General features: G+C 53.3%; 4 protein-coding genes across 4 annotated transcripts; 2 read left to right on the forward strand and 2 right to left on the reverse strand.

The window, feature by feature from the left end:
• Positions 1–869: 869 nt before the first annotated feature.
• BZA05DRAFT_439457 (uncharacterized protein) lies at positions 870–2,059 on the reverse strand (the record flags this gene model as incomplete). Its single annotated transcript, XM_051486537.1, has 6 exons — positions 870–999; positions 1,206–1,254; positions 1,433–1,438; positions 1,472–1,566; positions 1,650–1,759; positions 1,919–2,059. 6 exons carry the CDS (start codon positions 2,057–2,059, stop codon positions 870–872), a joined length of 531 nt encoding a protein of 176 aa, XP_051335170.1.
• A 1,096-nt stretch (positions 2,060–3,155) lies between these two features.
• BZA05DRAFT_191622 (uncharacterized protein) lies at positions 3,156–4,187 on the forward strand. Its single transcript, XM_051479422.1, has 3 exons — positions 3,156–3,470; positions 3,528–3,577; positions 3,682–4,187. The coding sequence occupies exons 1-3, from the start codon at positions 3,457–3,459 to the stop codon at positions 4,026–4,028; spliced, it is 411 nt and encodes a 136-aa protein (XP_051335171.1). The 5' UTR covers positions 3,156–3,456; the 3' UTR covers positions 4,029–4,187.
• BZA05DRAFT_411974 (ER protein Pkr1-domain-containing protein) lies at positions 3,972–4,965 on the reverse strand. The gene has a single exon (XM_051485047.1). The coding sequence runs from the start codon at positions 4,682–4,684 to the stop codon at positions 4,346–4,348; it is 339 nt and encodes a 112-aa protein (XP_051335172.1). The 5' UTR covers positions 4,685–4,965; the 3' UTR covers positions 3,972–4,345.
• On the forward strand, positions 4,952–6,056 carry BZA05DRAFT_411976 (uncharacterized protein). The gene has a single exon (XM_051485048.1). It carries the CDS (start codon positions 5,045–5,047, stop codon positions 5,741–5,743), a length of 699 nt encoding a protein of 232 aa, XP_051335173.1. The 5' UTR covers positions 4,952–5,044; the 3' UTR covers positions 5,744–6,056.
• The last annotated feature ends 4,602 nt before the right edge of the window (positions 6,057–10,658 follow it).

The raw sequence follows: 10,658 nt of genomic DNA on the forward strand, positions 1-10,658 counted from the left end.
TCCTCCCTCCCGCCAGCGGCCAGACGGTCTCAATACGCTACCTACGGTGCGTTGCGGATGACATGATCGGCTATGATTCCGATGCGCTGCGGTATTACATCAGCTTGCCTCCCAACCGCGTGCTGGTGGCTATGAGAGCACGCCGCCACCACGAAGCGCTGTGACAGTTGGCAATCCTTACTTTACAAAACCATGGCAGATCTCACGACTTGTGTCCAGTGTCCACCCCAATGGCAATCTGATGGGGTTTGCCCATGTAGCAAGCCCGCTTCACAACCACACGTTCAGCCGCAACGGCGGAAGGAAATACAAAACCAAGAAAACGCATGTTACTGCTAGTATCCATGGTGATTGATTCTTTATCTACCTAGCAGAAGTTACATCAGCCGCTGCCAGCGAAACCGGAATGCGATAGGGATGAGGATGTGGTCCACCCGTCCCGTGTATATGATAGTAGAAGCCGGCGCCGACTGCAGCCAGATCCCGCTAGATCAACCTATGGGCCCGATGCTTGTATTTTCGTCAATTCGATCGGGAACCACCCGGGCCGGGAGGTATGGTACCTCTTGGTCAAGTACTCGCCCAAGTACTCACGCAAGTACTCACACAACCACAACCATTCCACCATCCACGGACGGCCTGCAGCCTAATTATACAGTATTCCACGAATGCACTTTACGCCGATCAGGTGCGTGCTGGAGGAGGAGGAGGAGGAGTGCATGCCAGCAGCCACATGGCCCTGCTCTGTATCCAACCACGCATCATCTGATTCCTAGTGCACAGTTTCATCCTTCCGAAGGGTTTCACGTTGCCCCTCAGCCCTGCCATAGGTAGGTAACTCACCGCCCCATCCATCCATCGTGGTCTACCTAGTTGTTCCCAAACACCATAGCAGCGGCGGAGACGCGGCACTGCCAATAGCCAAGCACCATATACATCGCCGTGACTCTGTTTTCTAACCCTTCGTCCAGCCGCGAATCGCGATGACCCTTCTGCCATCTGGGCGCCGTGTGCAGTCAATAGGTAGCTCCGTGACTCCGTGACTCCCGTCCGTCGCTGCGAACGCATCCGCTCGCGCGCACTCATCATGCATCGTTCGTTCTTTCAACACTGATGGATTGCTATCATACCCACGAGTAAAGTTTAAACTCGAGAGCATACATACTCTACATAGGAGTGAAGATCATTCCGAATGCCCTACATACATATTTAGGGACCCGGGGGAGGGGGATTCGTGGAAGGGCCGCTTGGCATCTGGACGATCGATCCACAGTTTCAAAGTTCCAAACATAAAGCTCCCGGGATTCTGAATCTCTGATAGTGAGTGATCCACGGCCTAAAAAAAGGCTCGGATAATGGTACATATCATTGGTATGGCCCCGACGCCCCGTATGGGGGCCGGAGAGGGGGCAGACTGTGGGGCACAACTTACAGGTTGCTAGTTACACAAGACCAGTCTGTCTGGAGTTACATATATGTGTGGAACCAAGAGCGTACGTGGCGTGGAGTTCGAGTTTGAAACTTTGTCGGCAGTGGGCGGTGGGCACACCGACCAGGAACGCAGACCTGAGACGACGAGTAGATACTCGATCCGGGTAACCATCCCGAGTAAGCACCCAATCCGAAGACGTGCACCGTGACTAACTTACTTGGTTAGTAGCAGGTGGACCGCAACAAGCCTCCATCGATCGCGGGGCGGGGAGGGAGGCGGGGACCCAGCAATGTGAGTACACGGCGACGACAACCAGTGGTCAACAGTCTGCAGACAGAGTGTACGTCCTCCATCCTATGAGTCCACATGCATACGGTATGATAGTAGTGAGTCCACATGCATATGGTATGATAGTAGTGAGTCCCTCGCTGCCTAGTATCATAACTAGCAGTTCGCCAGCTGGGCATGGCGAACAACAAGGCTCACACAGTCGCAACCAGCTGCCAGGATCGATCGTTCCGTGCGGACAAACGGCCGCCCGCTCTCGGTAGTCGCGCGGGGAGGGACCAATCCGAGCCCGACGCCGAGCACGGTTGGCTTCCGTCGATTGGGGATGCTGGCACCCATCAGGCAGCAGCCTGAGCGCAGATTCGGGGTTCCCCGATAGGTACACTGGTCTGTACTTGCTCTCCCTCTCTCTCTATCTCTCGCTCGCCCGCTCGCTCTCTGGTAACGCGGCGCAGAGCATACAGTGCAGATGCACAAGCGACTCATTGGTCTACGGGAGATGCATCATCCCATCCACCTAACCGTCGATCGGGACAGACGAGAAGTTTCGTTGAAGTATATTCTCCATGAAGCCTTTCGAACCGATCGAAACTGTACTCGAAGGTTGCCTGGTAGTGGTGATGGATGTGCACATATGAAGGGCACCGCGGGGTCCCGTGTCCAGTTACATACCGGTATGTACCTACCTGCATCGGATCCGCTTGCCAACCTTTGAGCGAAACGGGGGCTCCGCCCGACGATAGTGTATCTGGCCCAGAGAAGCCCATCGGGATTTGATTTCTGCAGGCACCGGTAGATTTTAGCGGACTTCCCCGGCCTCAGCCCTACGTATACGATGCATGCGGAGCCGCGTCCGATGCAGCGTGCTATGTGTGTACATAAGCACCTGTAATCGCTGAATTGGCAGGTGCCTTCTTGATCTGGGTTCCACTTTCGCCGTGTCGGCGGGTTTCTGCTCGGTCATGCTGTTCTACACTCTGCGGAACTGAAGCCTCCCGTTCTGAGCGGTCCGGGGTGAAGTGGACTGCTGTACCCTACTATTGGTATGTAGAAACGGACCTCAGAGAAGCTGCCAGAAAGGTTACATACCTTCTCCCGAAGAATGGCGTGAAGCGCCGTGAACAGGTGGTATTCGCTTTTAGTAACACTTTGTCGGGTAGCTGCACGACTTACAAGTACATGAGAAATGATTTATAACAAGGCAGCGAGTAGTACCAGGGGTCGGGTATGATGCCAATCTCGATCGATGCATAAGTAATCAGGGCATGCTACGGATAAGGGATGTCGTTGGAGAACGGATCGGACAGTCGGAGAGCCGAGGCTGGTCTGGCTGGGTTGAAATCACGCACGAGCGGGCAAAATAAGACTGATGGTCGTGAAAACGAGTGATAATAGTGACGGGGTCGAGTGAGATGTCGTGTCTCGTTGGAGGGGGAGAGGTATCTCAGAATGCATCGAACGAGCTGGGGATCCTGAGAGGTCCTCCGAATATCATCAGCGCTTTTCTCTGCGGGAAGATGGTGGTCACGGATTTTACTTTATCGGGTTGAGGGACTGATCGGGAGCTAACTAGAGCTAGACGGCCTACGCCAGGTAACAGCGCCAAGCTTCTCCTGCGAACCACCTCACGAACTACTGCTTCGCTGTCTCTCAATTGCTTCACGCGACAAACCCAACGACATCTCGAAGCGAAGCCAAACATCCCCTAGCTTCGAATCCCCCACACAACCGTCATAATGAAGTTGGTCAGGTAGGAGCCGGCATGCATAACCGTCGTGCTGGAACTTCTCGCTCACCACTCCCCCAGGTTTTTGATGAAATGTCAGAACGAGACTGTGACCGTCGAGCTCAAGAACGGTTAGTGCATCTCCGAGCCCATTCCGCGCTGCGATCCCCCATCGTCCCGCACCTTATCCCGGAGCATTGAAGGCTGATACGAGGTGTTCGTTTACGTTCCCCAGGCACCATCGTTCACGGCACTATCCTCAGCGTCGACGTCAAGATGAACACCGCCCTGCGCACCGTTAAGATGACGATCCGCAACCGCGACCCAATCGCCCTCGACACAATCAACATCCGTGGCTCCACCATCCGCTACTTCATCCTGCCGGACTCGCTGCCGCTCGATACCTTACTGATCGACGACGCACCCAAGCCCAAGAACAAGGCGCGCAAGGAGACCGACCGAGGACGCGGTGGGCGTGGTGGTGGTGGCGGTGACCGTGGTGGACGCGGTGGAAGAGGGCGGGGTGGTGGAGGTGGCGGCGGTGGTGGCCGGGGCGGTGGAAGAGGAAGGGGTGGTAGGTAGCTTCATACACGATACTGAGTTGTGGAGTGTATATCACCATTGCCGGAAGCGCTGTTTACTTGCATACCTTTTTTTTCTTCTTCGATGGTAGCGGATGGCTTTTACGAGATTGCAATAAATTAGAGATCTATGAGGTCCGATAGCTTCCGATAGTACTCGTACAATGACATTTTTTCCCCACCGTATTGTTTCAAACTAGAAACTTCAAAGTGAAACCCAAACACCGTTGCCGTTCTATTTTTGCTCATTATCGCCGGTCCCTTGAGGGTGCACGTACAATTTACATCCGTCCCCCATCGTCAAATATAGCCTCCCCCCTATTGCTCCTTCTTACTCCCCTCCTCCTCCTCCTCCTCCGCGGACTCTTCCGACGCCTCCGCACCCTCCTCACTAGCCTTCTTCAACTTCCGTAGCCGCTCTGCCTCCGCCTCCACCCTCTTAACCTCCTCGAGCTCACTGACGAACCATACGATGGCGCCCCAGAGACAGCCGCAGATGACATTGAGAAACACAAAGTGCCAGCTCAATGTCGCGATGAGCAGCGCTATGAGCGTGGCTTGTAGCGCCGCGAATGATGCATACGTCGCGATGATAACGGAGCGGTTGGTGCCCGGCTGGAAGACGGACTCCCAGATGTCGGTGATGAACTGGGACATTGCGGTGATGGTATTGCTTGCGCGTCGAATTGGAGGGAGGTGTGGAGTGCGATGGGTATAAGCTTCGTGGCCGGTGGTTGAATGGCAGTTTCAAGCTGGTATGATATGGTGTTGTTGGCGTCAAGGTTAGAAGGGCGTTGGAAGAAAGGAAAAACGCGCCGGGCGGCGATGATGTCAAGCCCCCCCTTCCGGACTCGGATGAAACCACGGTTCCCTTAAACCAACGACAAAGCATCCCGGCATGTTCCCTCGTTAAAGCTTAACACCAAGAAATAAAAATAAAAATAAAAAAGCCATGCACCAACACCGTCCCGCACCCACCACCACCGGCGCCCCACCTCCCCCACCTCACCCGCCCAGATGCTGCCCACGCCCGACACGGATCACATAGATCCCAACACGACGTACTCTCCAGCGGAGGACTCGTACCTGGTGCTAGACACACTCACGTCGGACGCTGGCTTCCTCCATTCACACTTCGCACCGCCCTCCTCGCCCCCCCTAATCCTCGAGCTCGGCACGGGCAGCGGCATAATCTCTGCCTTTATCTCCACCAATACCACCGCGCTCTTCGGTCGGGCGGACGTCCACCTCCTCGGCACCGACGCGAACTCCATCGCGTGCGCAGCGACGGCGCAAACCCTCTCTCTCACGCCCGCGCCATCGCACTTCCTTGGCGCGCTGGTGGCGGACCTCGCGGCGCCGCTGCGCGATCACGTCGTCGACATGCTCGTGTTCAATCCTCCGTACGTACCGACGCCAGAGCTGCCCAGCTTGCGTGCGGAGCACGGAGCGACAGAGTTTGAGGAGGAGTCCAGGCTCCTGGCGCTGACGTATGCGGGCGGCGAGGATGGGATGGAGGTCACGAGGCGTGTGCTGATGGGGCTGGGGAGCGTGCTGAGTCAACGTGGTGTGGCGTATATTCTGCTTTGTCGCAGTAATAGGCCTGGTGAGGTGGTTGAGGGGTTGAGAGGCCAGGGCTGGAGGTGTGAGAAGGCTGGTGGCAGTGGGAGGAGGGGCGGGATTGAGAGGTTGGAGATCTGGAGGATCTGGAGGTAACGAATGATCGAACGAAACAATCGTACCGTGAGGCCAATCGTCTGAGTAGGAAACAACCCGCAAAGGCACACGGACATGGCGCCGTACCAGTGCTGGTGATAGTTGGTGGAGCACTGTAATGGCATTGGTACACACAAGACGCCGGGGCTTATCCCCTATGCATGTGTAGAGCGCCCTTTCGTCTTCCGTCTACTGCTATGCGATTCCAGTATTCCAACGTAAGTTCCCTCTCGGGAAGCACGTAGGTACGGCAAGCCCCAAAAAACTCCAGATACCTAGTCTACGGTACGTTCCTAAGGGCCATCGGCCGCAGTCAATCGTCTGCATAATGTGGTCTCGCCAGATAGAACCGGGTCGATTCCATAAAAGCCGAAATAAAGTCCTGAGCTCCATAGGAAGTGGAAGTGGAAATGTTCCGTTTGCAGGAGGATACGTCACGTGATACATACTCTACGGGGAGGTGATCACTCGCGATCACTCGTGATTCCTCGCGAGGCGGAAATCATATATAGCCCCTCCGGTTCGGGGCCACCTCGTTGTGACCACGGTGTCGATGATTGCGGTGAAGCGGTGCAAGGAAACACACCAGACAGGACTGCTCGCAGGAAATTAGCCCAGTCGGTGTGGAGAAGTTAGAACATGGGTGAGCCAGTCTGGCATATATCATAAGTTCATAACTCGATATCGCGGCGCAGGAAGATCCCCCGGCAGATGAGCTATCCCGCACATCTATTGTGTTTCGGTGGACCTATAGTAGCCTCGAAGGTTCACAACATAACAAATAATAAATCAACACTTCGGCCAAGTCCCGATCACAGGTTATCACGCGAGAATATCCGACCACATCTGTTTTGATTCTCGTTCAAAAGTCACATCATCAAGCCATATCGTCACTCGTCAAAGATATTACACATTGGTCATATTGGTCATATTGTATTGGTAGTATTTGCATGCCTCGAGAATCCGGTTTATTTTTCACACTTGCTTATGCTTCTGTCTGGTAAAAGTATGTCTAGCTGGTCAGAATTAATTCGAAGAAATGAGCTCACCAACATTGCTCGTGCTTCTCAACAACATCGACTCGAACACTGCGTTTCCCGTTTCCCGCATCCATTTCTTGGCTTTCGCGAGTGAGCGGCGCTTTGTCGCAAGCCGCAGGCCGCACGGAGTTTGTCTGCGCGAAGGAACGCGCAGTACGAGTGACCGGTGGCGAGAATCGTATCCGTATCCGTAATCCACCTAGTGTACATAAGTCCGGATCATTTCACAGAGGATTAAGCCTTGTCTCCCACAAAACTCCCAAGCCCCTCAAGCCTCACTTTGTTAGCTGTTGGCACAGACACGACGATCATGATCCTGCTCAGCGCAACGAAAACCCCGAGGCTGAGCGACTCTACTCTACTCTAATAACGAGGCTGGCGGATTGAAGGCTAAGCGTTGCCTGAGGTCTCGCACCAGGCTCTCAAGCCCCCTCAAGCCCCTCACTTTGTTGGCTAACTATTGGCACAGACATGGCGATCATGATTCTGCGAAGTTCAAGCGCAATGAAAACCTCCGGGGCTGGAGGGTCGAGCGCTGTCTCTCGCATCAGGCTCTCAAGCCTCTTACTTTGATCGCATATGGCGACACCACTTATTTCGTGACGTCGACTGGTATGGGGAAAAAGTTGAATACTTGTAACTTGTTTACAGAAAACCGAGCACACGCCGGGCACAAACACCCAAGGCCCGGGGATGAAACAAAACCAAAGCCAAAACCAAACCAAAACCACGGTACGTACGTCGGTACCAGGGATTCCCGCCTGGTCACCTACCCACTGCAGTACTATCTCTAGAGTAACCTGACGATACATAGAGTACCTTGCTTGACTACTCCAGAAGTCTAGGGCTGAGCGGACGTGAAGCCGTGTATACCGGTAATATTCAAGGTCCGTAGTTGTTTCTCTGTCCGTCCGTCTGTCTGTCCCGAGTGATGATGCAGTGGCTGAATCGAGGCTGGATAGAGGAAGTACCTATGTAGGTAATCCGACTTGCCACTTGGCGGGGAGTGCGTTGTCTTTTGCATTACTTTTCTAGATAGGTACATATCGCTCTCACTGCGATTCAAGACATAGACCTCGGAGGAGAGGCCAGAAAAATGGGAATGGGAATGGGAATGGTCCACAGTGGGGTGGCCCGGCAGGAGAGGAGAGGAGAGGAGAGGAGCAACTGAAGGAAGGAATTTGAGGACAATCTCTGATTTCTGTAAAGTACTCACAGCGAATTTCATACGCATTCGGGGCACTTGAGACGGTTCCATCTCTCCATCTCAGCGGCGAGGAGTCCGTGAGTCTGTATGGGGTTTACTTCTGCGGAGCACCAACACAACAAAGCTCTCTCGACGGCGGTGATGCTGACTCCTGTCTCCTGACTCGTTGACTCGCTGACTCGCTGACTCGCTGACTCCCGAGAGTCTGAGACTGATGAGTGATGACTGGACGGAATCCCGGTCTATTTTTGGCAGAAAATGTATCTATCACCTTCAAGTTCTGTTATATGGTATTATAGTTACCCGGGAAATTGAGCGGCGTTCGTTTGCTGGATTGCTGGATTGGGGGGCTGGGAGCCGGTGCGGACGGGATTGCGATCGACGGTGCTAGCCGATAATACATACTGCTGTCTCGCATCACTCGTGGGGTGGTCGGGCAGCCTGCTACTACATACTTTTTAGAGTATATAGTACTGTAGCCTGTTCGGATAACGATGAATCACTCTCGTACTCTACATACCGTAGCTGACCGAGACAATAGTAGAGTAGAGCATGTAGAGTACATACCAGTACGAGGTCTTTTGTCTCGCGGCACAGGCTTCATCACCATCACTATCAGCGATATCGTCCTCACCGAAGCCGGAGGTCGTATTCAACAGTATGTACCTGTGTATAGTAGAGTAAAGTATTGCCTCCTAGGAATGGGCCTAATAATGGGCCAACTCAGTCTCGAACTTGGTTATTTGGCCATTCGCGAGACTAGAAGTGGCCAATTCGGGCTCCAACTTGGCCTTGTCGATGAGGCCCAACTATGATACCTCCTACGGTACTATAGGTACACATCACGAGGACCCGAATATACTTTTGCGAACCGCCTTCTTTCCCTGTCGGTACGGAGTCTGGACGCCGCTAACTACCAGGCATTCGGAATGGACTTACCTTGCATTGCTGCGGTTGGGAGAGAGAGGGAGATCATCAATTGGCCTTACTACTAGTATGGTGCCGGACGCTTTAACGGGCAAGCGAGGGACGAAAAATGACCCTCAGCGCCGACCGCTACTCCTCTCCACCACAACAAAAAGAATTTTTTTGGAACCGTAGAATGGTAGAGTAGTATGTGTAGAACAGTTCTACGGTTTCAAATTAAATTATTGGTGGTTGGTGGAGAGGAGTAGGACTTGAAAAGTCGGGTATTGAGTGACGGTGAGTAGAACAACAGGACGAATGAAGAATCAAGTCAATCGAACAAAAACGGGCTGAAATATTGGTTTACCACCATAGGTTTTTGCGTGGTCATACATTCGCACGCGATTTCTTGGCGGGCCCATCTCCATTGGACATGCCAAGACACTAGCCCGTTAGAGTGTCCGGCACCATATAGTACTATTGCTGCTGTTGGTGTCTTGCAAAGGAGGGATTTGGAGCTGAAGGACGCCGAATCGAGTGAGTCCCGAAGCTGCAGAACGAAGTTGCGATACTTACAAGTACTCTAGACAGCACGAAGCGAAGTTTTTTATGCATGTTGAACTCTCGGACTGGCGCTGGCGCTGTTGTTGTAGAGCAGTCGTCGTCGAGGAGGAGGAGGAGAGACACTTCGCTATGCAGCCTACTAGTAACTAACCTGTTCGATACTCATTCCCGTGCCAGCATCGCGAGCATTGGGAAGAAAGAAAAGATAGTCTGGTTTTTTGCATTGCGATTGTTAGGTACATTATACATACATACGGCACCGATGATCCGCGCTCGCCGACACAGCCTTCTCTAGCCGGCAAACTCTGTATTATATGTACATAAGTGAATCGGCATCGAGCAGTCATGGGCATTGGGCATTGGGCATTGGGATTCAGGTGATCCGGAGTGCAGGGCGTGCAGAGTAATCGTCAATGTCTCAAATGTGCCTCCCCCGGGAGGGGCGTCCTGCTTCACGCACTAGAAAAGGCAACATGAAGAAGGGAATTTAACGTTGGCACTGCACTGGAGCTGGCGATGCACCGTTAGCAGGTATCCCCTCTGGATGGCTGGGGGTTCTCGACGACCGAACACGTGCACACATCACAACTTCTCTCTCGTTGTCTCGGACAAGTACATACAGACTCAGTTATGTACGGATTCTGCAGGAACAGTTGTTCACGGATTGGCGACGTGTTAGCTGGCGGTACGGGGTGGGGGGCTGTCGACGACTCGACGGAGGAGGGGAAAGACATGCATGCATGCGAGGAGGGCGTACGGGATTAGGTGGGTTTGCGACGGATGCGACGGCGCACGTCACACGGAACTCTGGAGTCTGAACTCTGAACTCCTTGCTCACGGCCACGGCTTCTTTTTTTCTTTCGGAACATGGCTCCGCTTGTTCGGCACCGTCATCGATTCTGGCTCTCTGATGCTAAGTACTAACAAGTACTCCATACAGCGCCACGCCGAAGCGGAAATAAGTTACGGACGGCGGTGTGTAAATCGCGTACATACGAAGGAAGGGTGATCGGCTCAATGAATGTCGGCGCAATGAATATCGATCGGTTCGCACGTAGGGACTAGAGTATGCCAAAGTAGACTGGCCGCTGGCGGGGATTTCCTTTTTAGTCTCTCTCGCCAGTTCACACTTTGATGTTGTGACGTATTTTTTTTCTCCTTCTTTTCTTTTCTTCTGTAGGTATTCTATTCTTATTTT

This window comes from Tricharina praecox (assembly GCF_024521635.1).
Source record: "Tricharina praecox strain CBS 144465 chromosome Unknown BZA05scaffold_38, whole genome shotgun sequence".
NCBI classification, from domain to species: Eukaryota; Fungi; Ascomycota; class Pezizomycetes; order Pezizales; family Pyronemataceae; genus Tricharina; species Tricharina praecox.